This window comes from Taudactylus pleione, unplaced genomic scaffold (genome assembly GCF_031769625.1).
Source record: "Taudactylus pleione unplaced genomic scaffold, aTauple2 ptg001024l, whole genome shotgun sequence".
Taxonomy (NCBI): domain Eukaryota; kingdom Metazoa; phylum Chordata; class Amphibia; order Anura; family Myobatrachidae; genus Taudactylus; species Taudactylus pleione.
Window position 1 is genome coordinate 491145 of NW_028285425.1, and position 21390 is coordinate 512534.

The window sequence follows — 21390 nt, forward strand, 5'->3', positions numbered from 1 at the left end:
TGCCCCGTATATAGTATACAGCATCGGTGTCTCTTGCTGGGCTGGCGTTGGTCCTGTATATAGTATACAGCAGCGGTTCCTCTTCCTGGGCTGGCGTTGGTCCTGTATATAGTATAAAGCAGCGGTGTCTCTTCCTGGGCTGGCCTTTGCCCCGTATATAGTATACAGCAGCGGTGTCTCTTCCTGGTCTGGCGTTTGCCCCGTATATAGTATACAGCAGCGGTGTCTCTTCCTGGGCTGGCGTTGGTTCTGTATATAGTATACAGCATCGGTGTCTCTTGCTGGGCTGGCGTTGGTCCTGTATATAGTATACAGCAGCGGTTCCTCTTCCTGGGCTGGCGTTGGCCCCGTATATAGTATACAGCAGCGGTGTCTCTTCCTGGGCTGGCGTTGGCCCCGTATATAGTATACAGCAGCGGTTCCTCTTCCTGGGTAGGCGTTGGCCCCGTATATAGTATACAGCAGCGGTGTCTCTTGCTGGGCTGGCGTTGGTCCTGTATATAGTATACAGCAGCGGTGTCTCTTCCTGGGCTGGCCTTTGCCCCGTATATAGTATACAGCAGCTGGGGGCATCGGGGCTCTTACAGGGGGGCTATGGGTTGAGTCTTCCAATGATAAAATCTGAAACACAGCCCTGACCTCAGTGTGACAGTATATCTCCTGCATTCTGCAATGTGTCTGGCAGGTGGCGCTGTGTCCCCTCTCACCACCCGCACGTCACAGGGTCACTGCGCATGCGCTGACTACTGATCCTGATACCTGACGATTACGGCGCCAGCTGCTCAGTGACGTACACAGCCGGTCACCATGGAGACAGGACATCAGCGCGCGCGTCAGAGGCCTCAGTCACCAGGCAACGGGGCGGAGTCCTGGAAGATTATCACGTCAGCGTGACGTCAATGGGGTGTGCCTATGTAATGGCTGGGCGGGGTTACCGAGCAGAGTGTCTGAGAAACATGTGACATAGAGAGACGGGTGTGTGATGCTGTGACACCCGGACACCCGCACATCGCTCCAGTAACAGGAGGACACCCGGCATAGAGCGGCAGGTGAGTGTGTGACACAGGCTCTGCTACTACTACTACTACTGCCCCATCATCTGCCCCTGTCACCCCACTCCTGCCCCATCATCTGCCCACTACTGCCCCATCATCTGCCCTATCATCTGCCCCTGTCACCCCACTACTGCCCCATCATCAGCCCACTACTGCCCCATCATCTGCCCCTGTCACCCCACTGCTGCCCCATCATCTGCCCTATCATCTGCCCCTGTCACCCCACTACTGCCCCATCATCTGCCCACTCCTGCCCCATCATTTGCCCCTGTCACTCCACTACTACCCCATCATCTGCCCACTACTGCCCCATCATCTGCCCCTGTCACTCCACTACTGCCCCATCATCTGCCCACTCCTGCCCCATCATCTGCCCCTGTCACCCCACTACTGCCCCATCATCTGCCCACTCCTGCCCCATCATCTGCCCACTACTGCCCCATCATTTGCCCCTGTCACTCCACTTCTGCCCCATCATCTGCCCACTACTGCCCCATCATCTGCTCCTGTCACCCCACTACTGCCCCATCATCTGCCCCTGTCACCCCACTGCTGCCCCATCATCTGCCCACTACTGCCCCATCATCTGCCCACTCCTGCCCCATCATCTGCCCACTACTGCCCCATCATTTGCCCCTGTCACTCCACTACTGCCCCATCATCTGCCCACTACTGCCCAATCATCTGCCCCTGTCACCCCACTACTGCCCCATCATCAGGCCACTACTGCCCCATCATCTGCCCCTGTCACCCCACTGCTGCCCCATCATCTGCCCACTACTGCCCCATCATCTGCCCACTCCTGCCCCATCATCTGCCCACTACTGCCCCATCATTTGCCCCTGTCACTCCACTACTGCCCCATCATCTGCCCACTACTGCCCCATCATCTGCCCCTGTCACCCCACTACTGCCCCATCATCAGGCCACTACTGCCCCATCATCTGCCCCTGTCACCCCACTGCTGCCCCATCATCTGCCCTATCATCTGCCCCTGTCACCCCACTACTGCCCCATCATCTGCCCACTCCTGCCCCATCATCTGCCCCTGTCACCCCACTCCTGCCCCATCATCTGCCCACTCCTGCCCCATCATCTGCCCACTACTGCCCCATCATCTGCCCTATCATCTGCCCCTGTCACCCCACTACTGCCCCATCATCAGCCCACTACTGCCCCATCATCTGCCCCTGTCACCCCACTGCTGCCCCATCATCTGCCCTATCATCTGCCCCTGTCACCCCACTCCTGCCCCATCATCTGCCCACTCCTGCCCCATCATCTGCCCACTACTGCCCCATCATTTGCCCCTGTCACCCCACTGCTGCCCCATCATCTGCCCTATCATCTGCCCCTGTCACCCCACTACTGCCCCATCATCTGCCCACTCCTGCCCCATCATCTGCCCCTGTCACCCCACTCCTGCCCCATCATCTGCCCACTCCTGCCCCATCATCTGCCCCTGTCACCCCACTACTGCCCCATCATCTGCCCACTACTGCCCCATCATCTGCCCACTCCTGCCCCATCATCTGCCCCTGTCACTCCACTACTGCCCCATCATCTGCCCACTACTGCACCATCATCTGCTCCTGTCACCCCACTACTGCCCCATCATCTGCCCTATCATCTGCCCCTGTCACCCCACTACTGCCCCATCATCTGCCCTATCATCTGCCCCTGTCACCCCACTACTGCCCCATCATCAGCCCACTACTGCCCCATCATCTGCCCCTGTCACCCCACTGCTGCCCCATCATCTGCCCCTGTCACCCCACTGCTGCCCCATCATCTGCCCCTGTCACCCCACTGCTGCCCCATCATCTGCCCCTGTCACCCCACTGCTGCCCCATCATCTGCCCCTGTCACCCCACTGCTGCCCCATCATCTGCCCCTGTCACCCCACTACTGCCCCATCATCTGCCCACTACTGCCCCATCATCTGCCCCTGTCACCCCACTACTGCCCCATCATCTGCCCCTGTCACCCCACTACTGCCCCATCATCTGCTCCTGTCACCACACTACTGCCCCATCATCTGCCCTATCATCTGCCCCTGTCACCCCACTACTGCCCCATCATCAGCCCACTGCTGCCCCATCATCTGCCCCTGTCACCCCACTACTGCCCCATCATCAGCCCCTGTCACCCCACTACTGCCCCATCATCAGCCCCTGTCACCCCACTACTGCCCCATCATCAGCCCCTGTCACCCCACTACTGCCCCATCATCTGCCCCTGTCACCCCACTGCTGCCTCATCATCTGCCCCTGTCACCCCACTACTGCCCCATCATCTGCCCCTGTCACCCCACTGCTGCCTCATCATCTGCCCCTGTCACCCCACTACTGCCCCATCATCTGCCCCTGTCACCCCACTACTGCCCCATCATCAGCCCCTGTCACCCCACTACTGCCCCATCATCTGCCCCTGTCACCCCACTACTGCCCCATCATCTGCCCCTGTCACCCCACTACTGCCCCATCATCTGCCCCTGTCACCCCACTACTGCCCCATCATCTGCCCCTGTCACCCCACTACTGCCCCATCATCTGCTCCTGTCACCCCACTACTGCCCCATCATCTGCCCCATCATCTGCCCCTGTCACCCCACTACTGCCCCATCATCTGCCCCTGTCACCCCACTACTGCCCCATCATCTGCTCCTGTCACCCCACTACTGCCCCATCATCTGCTCCTGTCACCCCACTACTGCCCCATCATCTGCCCCTGTCACCCCACTTCTGCCCCATCATCTGCTCCTGTCACCCCACTACTGCCCCATCATCTGCCCACTACTGCCCCATCATCTGCCCCTGTCACCCCACTACTGCCCCATCATCTGCCCCTGTCACCACACTGCTGCCCCATCATCTGCTCCTGTCACCCCTCTACTGCCCCATCATCTGCTCCTGTCACCCCACTACTGCCCCATCATCTGCCCCTGTCACCCCACTACTGCTGCATCATCTGCCCCTGTCACCCCACTACTGCTGCATCATCTGCCCCTGTCACCCCACTACTGCCCCATCGTCTCCTCCTGTCACCCCACTACTGCCCCATCATCTGCCCGTCACCCCACTACTGCCCCATCGTCTGCCCACTACTGCCCCATCATCTGCCCCTGTCACCCCACTACTGCCCCATCATCTGCCCCTGTCACCCCACTACTGCCCCATCATCTGCCCCTGTCACCCCACTACTGCCCCATCATCTGCCCTATCATCTGCCCCTGTCACCCCACTACTGCCCCATCATCTGCTCCTGTCACCCCACTACTGCTCCATCATCTGCCCGATCATCTGCCCCTGACACCCCACTACTGCCCCTGTCACCCCACTACTGCCCCATCATCTGCTCCTGTCACCCCACTACTGCCCCATCATCTGCTCCTGTCACCCCACTACTGCCCCATCATCTGCTCCTGTCACCCCACTACTGCTCCATCATCTGCCCCTGTCACCCCACTACTGCCCCATCATCTGCCCTATCATCTGCCCACTACTGCCCCATCATCTGCTCCTGTCACCCCACTTCTGCCCCATCATCTGCTCCTGTCACCCCACTACTGCCCCATCATCTGCTCCTGTCACCCCACTACTGCCCCATTATCTGCCCCTGTCACCCCACTACTGCCCCATCGTCTCCTCCTATCACCCCACTACTGCCCCATCATCTGCCCACTACTGCCCCATCATCTGCCCCTGTCACCCCACTACTGCCCCATCATCTGCTCCTGTCACCCCACTACTGCCCCATCCTCTGCCCCTGTCACCTCACTATTGCCCCATCATCTGCCCCTGTCACCCCACTACTGCCCCATCATCTCCTCCTGTCACCCCACTACTAGTCCATCGTCTCCTCCTGTCACCCCACGACTGCCTCATCGTCTCCTCCTGTCACCCCACGACTGCCTCATCGTCTCCTCCTGTCACCCCACGACTGCCTCATCGTCTCCTCCTGTCACCCCACGACTGCCCCATCGTCTCCTCCTGTCACCCCACGACTGCCCCATCGTCTCCTCCTGTCACCCCACGACTGCCCCATCGTCTCCTCCTGTCACCCCACGACTGCCCCATCGTCTCCTCCTGTCACCCCACGACTGCCCCATCGTCTCCTCCTGTCACCCCACGACTGCCCCATCGTCTCCTCCTGTCACCCCACGACTGCCCCATCGTCTCCTCCTGTCACCCCACGACTGCCCCATCGTCTCCTCCTGTCACCCCACGACTGCCCCATCGTCTCCTCCTGTCACCCCACGACTGCCCCATCGTCTCCTCCTGTCACCCCACGACTGCCCCATCGTCTCCTCCTGTCACCCCACGACTGCCCCATCGTCTCCTCCTGTCACCCCACGACTGCCCCATCGTCTCCTCCTGTCACCCCACGACTGCCCCATCGTCTCCTCCTGTCACCCCACGACTGCCCCATCGTCTCCTCCTGTCACCCCACGACTGCCCCATCGTCTCCTCCTGTCACCCCACGACTGCCCCATCGTCTCCTCCTGTCACCCCACGACTGCCCCATCGTCTCCTCCTGTCACCCCACGACTGCCCCATCGTCTCCTCCTGTCACCCCACGACTGCCCCATCGTCTCCTCCTGTCACCCCACGACTGCCCCATCGTTTCCTCCTGTCACCCCACGACTGCCCCATCGTCTCCTCCTGTCACCCCACGACTGCCCCATCGTCTCCTCCTGTCACCCCACGACTGCCCCATCGTCTCCTCCTGTCACCCCACGACTGCCCCACCGTCTCCTCCTGTCACCCCACTACTACTCCACAGTCTCCTCCTGTCACCCCACGACTGCCCCCATCGTCTGCTCCTGTCACCCCACGACTGCCCCCATCGTCTGCTCCTCTCACCCCACGACTGCCCCCATCGTCTGCTCCTCTCACCCCACGACTGCCCCCATCGTCTCCTCCTGTCACCCCACGACTGCCCCCATCGTCTCCTCCTGTCACCCCACGACTGCCCCCATCGTCTCCTCCTGTCACCCCACGACTGCCCCCATCGTCTCCTCCTGTCACCCCACTACTGTCCCATCATCTCCTCCTGTCACCCCACGACTGCCCCCATCGTCTCCTCCTGTCACCCCACGACTGCCCCCATCGTCTCCTCCTGTCACCCCACTACTGCCCCATCATCTCTTCCTGTCACCCCACTACTGCCCCCATCGTCTGCTTTGGTCACCCCACTACAGCCCCCATCATCTCCTCCTGTCACCCCATGACTGCCCCCATCATTGCCTCCTATTATCTCCTCCTGCAGGATGGTCATACTGAGAGACAGCTGTAGTTCGGGCAGCGCCCCCCGCAGGCCTCTTCGGGTTGGGTTTTATGACATTGAAGGGACACTTGGAAAGGGCAATTTTGCAGTGGTGAAACTGGCACGGCACCGAGTGACCAACACACAGGTAATAGAGGGAGTAATAGTCCTGAGCGGGCGCAGCACAATGACGCATAGGGTCTCACTCTGTTATTTTCTCGCTCAGGTCGCCATTAAAATTATTGATAAAACGCGCCTGGATCGTGCAAATCTGGAGAAGGTTTATAGAGAGGTTCAGATCATGAAACGGCTACGCCACCCTCACGTGATCCGACTCTATCAGGTGAGTGTATCGCCACCTCGCAGCACCTCCCACAGACTGGCGTGCGCCAGGCTCCGCCCCTTATAGCCTCATGACATGTTGGAATCTATCTTTACAGGTGATGGAGACCAGAGACATGATCTACATCGTCACAGAATACGCCAAAAATGGGGAGTTATTTGGTGAGTTAGTAATAAAATTCTCTATATATCTCTATATATCTCTATCTATCTATCTATCTATATATATATATATATATATATATATATATATATATATATATATATATATATATATATATTACATACATACATACATCTCTATCTCTCTCTCTATCCGTCGGGTTCTAGTCTAATGCCATTGACTGATCATGCAGCGTCTGTGGTGGGCTATGCAGGCAAGGGAGGAGGGGACAGCGCCAGATGTGGGTTATGTAGACGGGAGGAGGGGACAGCGCCAGATGTGGGTTATGTAGACGGGAGGAGGGGACAGCGCCAAATGCGGGTTATGTAGACGGGAGTAGGGGACAGCGCCAGTGGTAATTGTTATATTGCAAATAAATGGGGACACACACAGATTGGATATTGTAGATCAGTATCTTCATGTATGATCGGTCTGTAACTAGACTAGACCATAAAGAAATACTGTATATAACATGGCACAGCTCCAACTATCTAGTGTAGGGGACACTATGCTCTACCAGCCCCCAGGTGCCTCCATCCCTTCCCACTCTGAGCATCCACGATGTCCTTTAGATTACATGACGGTACGCGGCCGCCTGTCTGAGGAAGAGGCTCGGGACAAGTTCCTGCAGATCCTGTCGGCCGTGGTGTATTGTCACTCCCAAAATATCGTCCACCGAGACCTCAAGACGGAAAACCTGCTACTGGATGAAAATATGGACATCAAACTGGCCGGTAAGTGCACGGGGAAGGTGGGGATGATAAGATGCAGAGGACCCAGGGGGAGGTAATTATGTAATGGAGGGTAGAGAGCTCAGGGGGGAGGAGATGATGTAATAGGGGAATGATAGGAAGCAGAGGCCCCAGGGGAAGGTGGTGATGTGATGGGGGAATGATAGGAAGCAGAGGCCCCAGGGGAAGGTGGTGATGTAATGGGGAATGATAGGAAGCAGAGGGCCCAGGGGAAGGTGGTGATGTAATGGGGGAATGATAGGAAGCAGAGGCCCCAGGGGAAGGTGGTGATGTAATAGGGCAATGATAGGAAGCAGAGGACCCAGGGGAAGGTGGTGATGTAATGGGGGAATGATAGGAAGCAGGGGACCCAGGGGAAGGTGATGATGTAATGGGGGAATGATAGGAAGCAGAGGACTCAGGGGAAGGTGGTGATGTGATGGGGGAATGATAGGAAGCAGAGGCCCCAGGGGAAGGTGGTGATGTAATAGGGGAATGATAGGAAGCAGGGGACCCAGGGGAAGGTGGTGATGTAATAAGGGAATGATAGGAAGCAGGGGGCCCAGGGGAAGGTGGTGATGTGATGGGGGAATGATAGGAAGCAGGGGACCCAGGGGAAGGTGGTGATGTAATAGGGGAATGATAGGAAGCAGGGGGCCCAGGGGAAGGTGGTGATGTAATAAGGGAATGATAGGAAGCAGGGGACCCAGGGGAAGGTGGTGATGTAATAGGGGAATGATAGGAAGCAGGGGATCCAGGGGAAGGTGGTGATGTAATAGGGGAATGATAGGAAGCAGGGGACCCAGGGGAAGGTGGTGATGTAATAGGGGAATGATAGGAAGCAGGGGACCCAGGGGAAGGTGGTGATGTAATAAGGGAATGATAGGAAGCAGAGGCCCCAGGGGAAGGTGGTGATGTAATAAGAGAATGATAGGAAGCAGGGGACCCAGGGGAAGGTGGTGATGTAATAGGGGAATGATAGGAAGCAGGGGCCCCAGGGGAAGGTGGTGATGTAATAGGGGAATGATAGGAAGCAGGGGGCCCAGGGGAAGGTGGTGATGTAATAGGGGAATGATAGGAAGCAGGGGGCCCAGGGGAAGGTGGTGATGTGATGGGGGAATGATAGGAAGCAGGGGACCCAGGGGAAGGTGGTGATGTAATAGGGGAATGATAGGAAGCAGGGGCCCCAGGGGAAGGTGGTGATGTAATAGGGGAATGATAGGAAGCAGGGGGCCCAGGGGAAGGTGGTGATGTAATAGGGGAATGATAGGAAGCAGGGGGCCCAGGGGAAGGTGGTGATGTGATGGGGGAATGATAGGAAGCAGGGGACCCAGGGGAAGGTGGTGATGTAATAGGGGAATGATAGGAAGCAGGGGACCCAGGGGAAGGTGGTGATGTAATAGGGGAATGATAGGAAGCAGGGGGCCCAGGGGAAGGTGGTGATGTAATGGGGGAATGATAGGAAGCAGGGGACCCAGGGGAAGGTGGTGATGTAATAGGGGAATGATAGGAAGCAGGGGCCCCAGGGGAAGGTGGTGATGTAATAGGGGAATGATAGGAAGCAGGGGACCCAGGGGAAGGTGGTGATGTAATAGGGGAATGATAGGAAGCAGGGGCCCCAGGGGAAGGTGGTGATGTAATAGGGGAATGATAGGAAGCAGGGGACCCAGGGGAAGGTGGTGATGTAATAAGAGAATGATAGGAAGCAGGGGGCCCAGGGGAAGGTGGTGATGTGATGGGGGAATGATAGGAAGCAGAGGCCCCAGGGGAAGGTGGTGATGTAATAGGGGAATGATAGGAAGCAGGGGACCCAGGGGAAGGTGGTGATGTAATAGGGGAATGATAGGAAGCAGGGGGCCCAGGGGAAGGTGGTGATGTAATAGGGGAATGATAGGAAGCAGGGGGCCCAGGGGAAGGTGGTGATGTAATAGGGGAATGATAGGAAGCAGGGGGCCCAGGGGAAGGTGATGATGTATTGGGGGGATGATGTAATAGGGGGATGGCCATAACACACGTCTTTATCTTTTTACCAGATTTTGGATTTGGTAATTTCTATATGGAAGGACGGCCCTTGAATACTTGGTGTGGCAGCCCGCCATATGCTGCTCCGGAGGTATTCCAAGGGAAGGAGTACGAGGGGCCACTGCTAGATGTCTGGGTGAGGAGACCAGCTGCCTGTGTATATCGCTTTCCATGCTGTATACTATATATATGTATGTATGTATGTGTATGTATATATATAATGTGTCTGACTGCAGATGACTTCTCTTTGTGTAGAGTTTGGGCGTTGTTCTGTACGTTTTACTCTGTGGATCGTTCCCCTTTGATGGACCAAACTTGCCCACCCTGCGACAGAGGGTCCTTGAAGGGAGATTCCGAATTCCATACTACATGTCACAAGGTGAGAACAGAGGGGGGTGAGAGCGTAATAACTATGGGTGGTCCACGCTGCCCCAGTCATGCCGCATGTGGCCGGTGTTAGTGTTCCGGCGATGCCAGTTCCGTGGCTGGATACAGAGGATGTTACATGATGTCTCCTGACCACGGTTATTGGCCATATAACCTGCAGTGTTCTGTGTATTCTGTAGTAGAAGGTGGCAGCCATTTCTCGCCCTGGTGAGATCTCTCCTCCTCATGCACTATTGCCGCACAGCCCAGGTCCCGTGCGTCTCCGCTTTGCGTCCAGCGTTTTTTTTTTTTGCACGAATGTACATCTTAGATGACCCGTTATGTCACAAAATGGCTTCCTGAGACTGCGCTGATTAATGTGTTATGCGACACTTATATGTCTGAGTAGTGTTCACTCGAAGTCCAGCGCCAGACCTAGAGGGGGCGTGGCCATGGCAAAAGGGGCGTGTCTAAGATGCGTCCCCTTTTCATCACTCTTGGGGGTGTGCTCGGCACTTACGGACACGCTGTGCTGCCCCCGAGCTCGCCCTTTTCTGTGAATAGATGCTGGGCATATGCGCTCACCATCCTTTTACTGGCGGTAATCGCTGCACCGCTATTTTCACGCCAAGTTTTGTTGTGGTTCGTATACAGTCGCACACAGTCGCGTTGCGACTAAGACGCACGTTACAGCGGAGAAGATTCTACACCTCTCACTTGTGCGCGGCATCTCCTCCCGCACGGCGTATTGCGCCTATATGTATGAGGACACCTCTCACTTGTGCGCAGTATCTCCTGCCGCACGGCGTATTGCACCTATATGTATGAGGACACCTCTCACTTGTGCGCGGCGTCTCCTGCCGCACGGCGTATTGCGGCTATATGTATGAGGACACCTCTCACTTGTGCGCGGCGTCTCCTGCCGCACGGCGTATTGCGCCTATATGTATGAGGACACCTCTCACTTGTGCGCAGTATCTCTTGCCGCACGGCGTATTGCGCCTATATGTATGAGGACACCTCTCACTTGTGCGCAGTATCTCCTGCCGCACGGCGTATTGCGCCTATATGTATGAGGACACCTCTCACTTGTGCGCAGTATCTCCTGCCGCACGGCGTATTGCACCTATATGTATGAGGACACCTCTCACTTGTGCGCGGTGTCTCCTGCCGCACGGCGTATTGCGGCTATATGTATGAGGACACCTCTCACTTGTGCGCGGCGTCTCCTGCCGCACGGCGTATTGCGCCTATATGTATGAGGACACCTCTCACTTGTGCGCAGTATCTCTTGCCGCACGGCGTATTGCGCCTATATGTATGAGGACACCTCTCACTTGTGCGCAGTATCTCCTGCCGCACGGCGTATTGCGCCTATATGTATGAGGACACCTCTCACTTGTGCGCAGTATCTCCTGCCGCACGGCGTATTGCACCTATATGTATGAGGACACCTCTCACTTGTGCGCGGTGTCTCCTGCCGCACGGCGTATTGCGGCTATATGTATGAGGACACCTCTCACTTGTGCGCGGCGTCTCCTGCCGCACGGCGTATTGCGCCTATATGTATGAGGACACCTCTCACTTGTGCACAGTATCTCTTGCCGCACGGCGTATTGCGCCTATATGTATGAGGACACCTCTCACTTGTGCGCAGTATCTCCTGCCGCACGGCGTATTGCGCCTATATGTATGAGGACACCTCTCTATATATAATGTGCTTCTGTTTCCGCAGACTGCGAGTCTCTGCTCCGCCGGATGTTGGCCGTGGATCCGGGGAAGCGTCTGAGCGTCGCACAGGTCAGGCAGCATCGATGGTTTCAGGGTGTCAGTCCTCAGCCGCCTCTGCACAATCCGCTCCCTACACCCTGTCTGCAGGTCATCGCCATCATGCAGAAGCTGGGTATAGACAGAGAGCGCACCCTACAGGTCAGTATACGTATTGCATGTGACCTAACACAGAGAGGGGACATTGTATTACTGTGTATACAGAGGACATTGTATTACTGTGTATACAGAGGACGTTGTATTACTGTGTATACAGGGGACATTGTATTACTGTGTATACAGGGGACATTGTATTACTGTGTATACAGAGGACATTGTATTACTGTGTATACAGAGGACATTGTATTACTGTGTATACAGAGGACATTGTATTACTGTGTATACAGAGGACGTTGTATTACTGTGTATACAGAGGACGTTGTATTACTGTGTATACAGAGGACATTGTATTACTGTGTATACAGAGGACGTTGTATTACTGTGTATACAGAGGACGTTGTATTACTGTGTATACAGAGGACATTGTATTACTGTGTATACAGAGGACATTGTATTACTGTGTATACAGAGGACGTTGTATTACTGTGTATACAGAGGACGTTGTATTACTGTGTATACAGGGGACGTTGTATTACTGTGTATACAGAGGACGTTGTATTACTGTGTATACAGAGGACATTGTATTACTGTGTATACAGGGGACATTGTATTACTGTGTATACAGAGGACATTGTATTACTGTGTATACAGAGGACATTGTATTACTGTGTATACAGAGGACATTGTATTACTGTGTATACAGAGGACATTGTATTACTGTGTATACAGAGGACATTGTATTACTGTGTATACAGAGGACATTGTATTACTGTGTATACAGAGGACATTGTATTACTGTGTATACAGAGGACGTTGTATTACTGTGTATACAGAGGACATTGTATTACTGTGTATACAGAGGACGTTGTATTACTGTGTATACAGAGGACATTGTATTACTGTGTATACAGAGGACGTTGTATTACTGTGTATACAGAGGACGTTGTATTACTGTGTATACAGGGGACGTTGTATTACTGTGTATACAGAGGACATTGTATTACTGTGTATACAGAGGACGTTGTATTACTGTGTATACAGAGGACGTTGTATTACTGTGTATACAGGGGACGTTGTATTACTGTGTATACAGAGGACATTGTATTACTGTGTATACAGAGGACATTGTATTACTGTGTATACAGGGGACGTTGTATTACTGTGTATACAGAGGACATTGTATTACTGTGTATACAGGGGACGTTGTATTACTGTGTATACAGGGGACGTTGTATTACTGTGTATACAGAGGACGTTGTATTACTGTGTATACAGAGGACGTTGTATTACTGTGTATATCTGATTGTGATCCCTCCAATCCCAGGCTGTACAGGACGACACGTATGACCACTATGCCGCCATCTATTACCTCCTGGTAGAGCGGCTGCAGGCATCTCGTCTCGGACTAGTCTCTGCCCAAACACCTGCACTCCTGGACTGCACAAAGGTGATTACAGCGCGCACATTTATGTACAATGTATGTGAGGTGAATGTAGTTTGGTTAGTATAGTGTGTATGTTATGTACACATGTATAATATGTGACTAGTGCATGCAGTCGAATGAGGAGGACATGTATCTATAATGTATGTGACTAGTGTATGTAGATGGCAGAGGAGGACACGTATGTATGATATGTGACCAGTGTATGCAGTAGGGTGAGGAGGATACGTATGTATGATATATGTGACTAGTGTATGTAGATGGCAGAGGAGGACACGTATGTATATGTGACTAGTGTATGTAGATGGCAGAGGAGGACACGTATGTATGATATATGTGGCTAGTGTATGCAGTAGGGTGAGGAGCACACGTATGTGACTAGCATGTATAGTCTGGTTATACTATGTATGATATTATTAATGCAATCTGTTCCCGTTGCTGCAGGCTTCCTGTTCTGGGGCCTCCCCGTTGCTGTGTCAGCCTCAGGCAACGCTTGCGGATTATGATTGTGAGCTTAGCGGACCACTGCAGGTGAGCTGGGTCCCACGTCGGGCTGGGAAGTAAGGACCATGGGGCTGGTTATTGGGGAAGAGGACTGATCTCTTGTTGCGTTGCAGTTGCTGTTACATCTGGGGGAGTCACCGTCCCTAGGGGGGTCCGCGGTGTCCCCTTGCTCTCCATTGCTTGAAGAGCCACATGAAGCCGTCCTGAGAGGCCCATCTGAAAAACCAGCGGCGCCAAGTAAGTGTCGGACATTTTCTCCCATCTCCTCCTCCTTACCACATTCGCCGTCATCCATCTTTCCTTTCTCGCTAACAGGTATCCTGGTCTCCTCCACGTCTGCTCCATCTAACAGCCTAGAGAACTGTCTCCTGCCATCCTGCATTCACCCACCCCTGGGGACCACCAGCCTGTGCTCACCAGCGCCCCTCAGTGCTCAGTCTGCAACGCCTGTCCTGCAATATCAGGGAATCACTACAGCAAGATGCCTCCTCCCTGTCACCTTCCAGGAGGGGCGAAGAGCGTCAGACACGTCCCTCACCCAAGGTATAACCCTGGAGAATGATTTCTCCCTTCCCCCGTGGTGTGACTGTGTAAAGGGTGATCCCTCCCTCCCTCTCTCTTCCTGGGGTGTAGGTGCTGGGGGTGATCCCTCCCTTCCCCGGGGTGTAAGTGTAGAGGGTGATCCCTAGTAAATTGGTTTGTATGTAGCGGGGATTATACATATGACCTGTATACCAAGAGTTAATTTACATGCATGTGTAGTAATAATCAGGAATGAAGCACAGTGTACCATGTATGTATGTGTAGTAATAATCAGGAATGAAGCACCATGTATGTATGTGTAGTAATAATCAGGAATGAAGCACCATGTATGTATGTGTAGTAATAATCAGGAATGAAGCACCGTGTACCATACATGTATGTGTAGTAATAATCAGGAATGAAGCACCGTGTACCATGTATGTATGTGTAGTAATAATCAGGAATGAAGCACCGTGTACCATGTATGTATGTGTAGTAATAATCAGGAATGAAGCACCGTGTACCATACATGTATGTGTAGTAATAATCAGGAATGAAGCACCGTGTACCATACATGTATGTGTAGTAATAATCAGGAATGAAGCACCGTGTACCATGTATGTATGTGTAGTAATAATCAGGAATGAAGCACAGTGTACCATGTATGTATGTGTAGTAATAATCAGGAATGAAGCACCGTGTACCATACATGTATGTGTAGTAATAATCAGGAATGAAGCACCGTGTACCATACATGTATGTGTAGTAATAATCAGGAATGAAGCACCGTGTACCATGTATGTATGTGTAGTAATAATCAGGAATGAAGCACCGTGTACCATACATGTATGTGTAGTAATAATCAGGAATGAAGCACCGTGTACCATACATGTATGTGTAGTAATAATCAGGAATGAAGCACCGTGTACCATGTATGTATGTGTAGTAATAATCAGGAATGAAGCACCGTGTACCATACATGTATGTGTAGTAATAATCAGGAATGAAGCACAGTGTACCATGTATGTATGTGTAGTAATAATCAGGAATGAAGCACAGTGTACCATGTATGTATGTGTAGTAATAATCAGGAATGAAGCACCGTGTACCATACATGTATGTGTAGTAATAATCAGGAATGAAGCACCGTGTACCATACATGTATGTGTAGTAATAATCAGGAATGAAGCACCGTGTACCATGTATGTATGTGTAGTAATAATCAGGAATGAAGCACAGTGTACCATGTATGTATGTGTAGTAATAATCAGGAATGAAGCACCATGTATGTATGTGTAGTAATAATCAGGAATGAAGCACCATGTATGTATGTGTAGTAATAATCAGGAATGAAGCCCCGTGTACCATACATGTATGTGTAGTAATAATCAGGAATGAAGCACCGTGTACCATACATGTATGTGTAGTAATAATCAGGAATGAAGCACCGTGTATGTATGTGTAGTAATAATCAGGAATAAAGCCCCGTGTACCATACATGTATGTGTAGTAATAATCAGGAATGAAGCACCGTGTACCATGTATGTATGTGTAGTAATAATCAGGAATGAAGCACCATGTATGTATGTGTAGTAATAATCAGGAATAAAGCCCCGTGTACCATGCATGTATGTGTAGTAATAATCAGGAATGAAGCACAGTGTACCATGTATGTATGTGTAGTAATAATCAGGAATGAAGTACCATGTATGTATGTATGTGTAGTAATAATCAGGAATGAAGTACCATACATGTATGTGTAGTAATAATCAGGAATGAAGCACCGTGTACCATGTATGTATGTCTAGTAATAATCAGGAATGAAGCACCGTGTACCATGTATGTATGTGTAGTAATAATCAGGAATAAAGCCCCGTGTACCATGCATGTATGTGTAGTAATAATCAGGAATGAAGCACCGTGTACCATGTATGTATGTGTAGTAATAATCAGGAATGAAGTACCATGTATGTATGTGTAGTAATAATCAGGAATGAAGTACCATACATGTATGTGTAGTAATAATCAGGAATGAAGCACAGTGTACCATGTATGTATGTGTAGTAATAATCAGGAATGAAGCACAGTGTACCATGTATGTATGTGTAGTAATAATCAGGAATGAAGCACAGTGTACCATGTATGTATGTGTAGTAATAATCAGGAATGAAGCACCATGTATGTATGTGTAGTAATAATCAGGAATGAAGCACCGTGTACCATGTATGTATGTGTAGTAATAATCAGGAATGAAGTACCATACATGTATGTGTAGTAATAATCAGGAATGAAGCACAGTGTACCATGTATGTATGTGTAGTAATAATCAGGAATGAAGCACAGTGTACCATGTATGTATGTGTAGTAATAATCAGGAATGAAGCACAGTGTACCATGTATGTATGTGTAGTAATAATCAGGAATGAAGTACCATGTATGTATGTGTAGTAATAATCAGGAATGAAGCACAGTGTACCATGTATGTATGTGTAGTAATAATCAGTAATGAAGCACTGTGTACCATGTATGTATGTGTAGTAATAATCAGGAATGAAGCACCGTGTACCATGCATGTATGTGTAGTAATAATCAGGAATGAAGCACCGTGTACCATGTATGTATGTGTAGTAATAATCAGGAATGAAGTACCATGTATGTATGTGTAGTAATAATCAGGAATGAAGTACCATACATGTATGTGTAGTAATAATCAGGAATGAAGCACAGTGTACCATGCATGTATGTGTAGTAATAATCAGGAATGAAGCACCGTGTACCATGTATGTATGTGTAGTAATAATCAGGAATGAAGTACCATGTATGTATGTGTAGTAATAATCAGGAATGAAGTACCATACATGTATGTGTAGTAATAATCAGGAATGAAGCACAGTGTACCATGTATGTATGTGTAGTAATAATCAGGAATGAAGCACAGTGTACCATGTATGTATGTGTAGTAATAATCAGGAATGAAGCACCATGTATGTATGTGTAGTAATAATCAGGAATGAAGCACCGTGTACCATGTATGTATGTGTAGTAATAATCAGGAATGAAGCACCATGTATGTATGTGTAGTAATAATCAGTAATGAAGCACCGTGTACCATGTATGTATGTGTAGTAATAATCAGGAATGAAGCACCGTGTACCATGTATGTATGTGTAGTAATAATCAGGAATGAAGCACCGTGTACCATGTATGTATGTGTAGTAATAATCAGTAATGAAGCACCGTGTACCATGTATGTATGTGTAGTAATAATCAGGAATGAAGCACCGTGTACCATGTATGTATGTGTAGTAATAATCAGGAATGAAGCACAGTGTACCATGTATGTATGTGTAGTAATAATCAGGAATGAAGCACAGTGTACCATGTATGTATGTGTAGTAATAATCAGGAATGAAGCACAGTGTACCATGTATGTATGTGTAGTAATAATCAGGAATGAAGCACCATGTACCATGTATGTATGTGTAGTAATAATCAGGAATGAAGCACCGTGTACCATGTATGTATGTGTAGTAATAATCAGTAATGAAGCACCGTGTACCATGTATGTATGTGTAGTAATAATCAGGAATGAAGTACCATGTATGTATGTGTAGAAATAATCAGGAATGAAGCACAGTGTACCATGTATGTATGTGTAGTAATAATCAGGAATGAAGCACCATGTATGTATGTGTAGTAATAATCAGGAATGAAGCACCGTGTACCATGTATGTATGTGTAGTAATAATCAGGAATGAAGCACCATGTATGTATGTGTAGTAATAATCAGTAATGAAGCACCGTGTACCATGTATGTATGTGTAGTAATAATCAGGAATGAAGCACCGTGTACCATGTATGTATGTGTAGTAATAATCAGGAATGAAGCACCGTGTACCATGTATGTATGTGTAGTAATAATCAGGAATGAAGTACCATGTATGTATGTGTAGAAATAATCAGGAATGAAGCACAGTGTACCATGTATGTATGTGTAGTAATAATCAGGAATGAAGCACCGTGTACCATGTATGTATGTGTAGTAATAATCAGGAATGAAGCACAGTGTACCATATATGTATGTGTAGTAATAATCAGGAATGAAGCACCGTGTACCATACATGTATGTGTAGTAATAATCAGGAATGAAGTACCATACATGTATGTGTAGTAATAATCAGGAATGAAGCACCGTGTACCATACATGTATGTGTAGTAATAATCAGGAATGAAGTACCATGTATGTATGTGTAGTAATAATCAGGAATGAAGCACAGTGTACCATGTATGTATGTGTAGTAATAATCAGGAATGAAGCACCGTGTACCATGTATGTATGTGTAGTAATAATCAGGAATGAAGTACCATGTATGTATGTGTAGTAATAATCAGGAATGAAGTACCATGTATGTATGTGTAGTAATAATCAGGAATGAAGCACAGTGTACCATGTATGTATGTGTAGTAATAATCAGGAATGAAGCACAGTGTACCATACATGTATGTGTAGTAATAATCAGGAATGAAGCACAGTGTACCATGTATGTATGTGTAGTAATAATCAGGAATGAAGCACCGTGTACCATACATGTATGTGTAGTAATAATCAGGAATGAAGTACCATACATGTATGTGTAGTAATAATCAGGAATGAAGCACCGTGTACCATACATGTATGTGTAGTAATAATCAGGAATGAAGTACCATGTATGTATGTGTAGTAATAATCAGGAATGAAGTACCATGTATGTATGTGTAGTAATAATCAGGAATGAAGTACCATGTATGTATGTGTAGTAATAATCAGGAATGAAGCACAGTGTACCATGTATGTATGTGTAGTAATAATCAGGAATAAAGCCCTGTGTACCACGTATGTATGTATGTATGTATGTATGTATGTATGTATGACTAATAATACCTCCTATCTGCACAGGTACTAGCACCCTTCGCCAGCTGAGGAGGTCGGTCCGCGTTCGGGGTCTCCTGTGTCTCGACAATCTCCGACACCGAGGGTTGGCTGCCCGTGGGGGGCGCTGTGCAGACAAGTCACTGGGCTTATTACTGAATGTGTTACAGCAGCAGAGGTGAGTGAGAGAGGTACAACGAGGGCTCACATACATCACACGCTGCTCTTCATGTAATGGGAACGGACTTTAATCCTTTTGCTCTCTTCCAGGTTGCTGCAGATTTCTCTCTCCTCACCCAGCCCCCTGGAACATCCAGGAGAACATTATCTCCCTGAATCCTCCCTGAACAGCATCACACAACCTCACCCGGGGATCCCGAGGGCCGAGCATTGTAGCGTAGTCTGTGACCCGAATATCGTCCAGTGTGCATCCTAATGAGCCTGGGCAGGACACTTACCTCTAAACCCCTTCATTGCTGGAGAGCCTTGCAATATACTGTATCACATGCACAGAGGGGCATTTCTGCTACCGGAGGGGTCTATACAGCAATAATCTAAGCACAGAACAAACTTTATAATGTATTTGTACAGAGAGCTGGAAAAAATTACTCCAATGATATTTATACTGGAATTGTACATAAGCTGGAGAAATGTATTTATTCTAGAACACTGTTTATTCAGAATATTAAAATTCAGTCCCTGTTCTCCACAATTGTCTATCGTCCTTCCTGGAGGACCGAACCTTTTGTCCTCACTGTCCCTCCTTTATGGCCTCCAAACCTGTCTCCTCCACAACTGTCCCTCCTTTATGGCCTCCAAACCTGTCTCCTCCACCACTGTCCCTCCTTACTGGCCTCCAAACCTGTCTCCTCCACCACTGTCCCTCCTTACTGGCCTCCAAACCTGTCTCCTCCACCACTGTCCCTCCTTACTGGCCTCCAAACCTGTCTCCTCCACCACTGTCCCTCCTTACTGGCCTCCAAACCTGTCTCCTCCTTACTGGCCTCCAAACCTGTCTCCTCCACCACTGTCCCTCCTTACTGGCCTCCAAACCTGTCTCCTCCACCACTGTCCCTCCTTTCTGGCCTCAACACTTGTCCTCTTTCTCTGTGTGTTTGAGTATGAATAATTATTGCACATTTCCCAGTCTGTGACTGAAGGATACTAACTGGCCGTTGACTAATTTCTACTGATAATTACTAAATAAATTATTTTTCATACATATTGAAGAATTTTGTAATATGTAAAATTGTTTTGTGATAAGTTATTGCTTATATCCTGATCAGGAAGCCTAAACCCAGCGTTGGTCTTACAGGAGGGGATCACTAATGAGACCTATGCAGGTGACTCTTTGTGTGTTTACTAAACAAAATGGAAACTGCGCTAAAGTCTACCATGCAGAACATTAACTATAGCAACATATCTGTCTCATAGGCTGTGTCAGGGAAGTCCTCTGTCATTTATCCTTACTATGGATTTAAAATGATTCCCTTTGAAATAATAGTACCAACGTTTTAATATACTGGGAGAACTATTAAGGATATGAAATAAGTTGTGAGACACCCTGAGAAATGGGCTAGATGGAGATGTAGGGGGGAGCGGTGAGGTAGTGAGGCTGGAGGAGCAGTGAGGTAGTGAGGCTGGAGATGTAGGGAAGAGTAGTGAGGCTGGAGATGTAGGGAGGAGTAGTGAGGTAATGAGGCTGGAGATGTAGGGAGGAGTAGTGAGGCTGGAGATGTAGGGAGGAGTAGTGAGGCTGGAGATGTAGGGAGGAGTAGTGAGGTAATGAGGCTGGAGATGTAGGGAGGAGTAGTGAGGCTGGAGATGTAGGGAGGAGTAGTGAGGCTGGAGATGTAGGGAGGAGTAGTGAGGCTGGAGATGTAGGGAGGAGGAGTGAGGCTGGAGATGTAGGGAGGAGGAGTGAGGCTGGAGATGTAGGGAGGAGTAGTGAGGCTGGAGATGTAGGGAGGAGGAGTGAGGTAATAAGGCTGGAGATGTAGGGAGGAGCAGTGAGGTTATGAGGCTGGAGATGTAGGGAGGAGCAGTGAGATGAGACCGGAGATGTAGGCAGGAGTGGTGAGGTAGTGAGGCTGGAGGAGCAGTGAGGTAGTGAGGCTGGAGATGTAGGGAAGAGTAGTGAGGCTGGAGATGTAGGGAAGAGTAGTGAGGCTGGAGATGTA

General features: G+C 49.9%; 1 protein-coding gene across 1 annotated transcript; it reads left to right on the plus strand.

The window, feature by feature from the left end:
• The first annotated feature begins 851 nt into the window (after positions 1 to 851).
• SIK1 (salt inducible kinase 1) lies at positions 852 to 20432 on the plus strand. The gene is made up of 14 exons (XM_088461180.1): positions 852 to 1049; positions 6327 to 6471; positions 6550 to 6666; positions 6764 to 6827; positions 7401 to 7562; positions 9593 to 9717; positions 9837 to 9960; positions 11683 to 11876; positions 13159 to 13281; positions 13720 to 13806; positions 13893 to 14016; positions 14095 to 14322; positions 19238 to 19388; positions 19481 to 20432. The coding sequence occupies exons 2-14, from the start codon at positions 6328 to 6330 to the stop codon at positions 19644 to 19646; spliced, it is 1809 nt and encodes a 602-aa protein (XP_088317306.1). The 5' UTR covers positions 852 to 1049; position 6327; the 3' UTR covers positions 19647 to 20432.
• Positions 20433 to 21390: the final 958 nt, after the last annotated feature.

Bases quoted from the DNA above. Each gene is read 5' to 3' on its own strand.
- SIK1 (XM_088461180.1), top strand. From the start codon at position 6,328: ATGGTCATACTGAGAGACAGCTGTAGTTCGGGCAGCGCCCCCCGCAGG. The intron at 6,828-7,400 runs GTGAGTTAGTAA...GATGTCCTTTAG, and splicing joins CAAAAATGGGGAGTTATTTG to ATTACATGACGGTACGCGGC. The intron at 11,877-13,158 runs GTCAGTATACGT...CTCCAATCCCAG, and splicing joins ACAGAGAGCGCACCCTACAG to GCTGTACAGGACGACACGTA.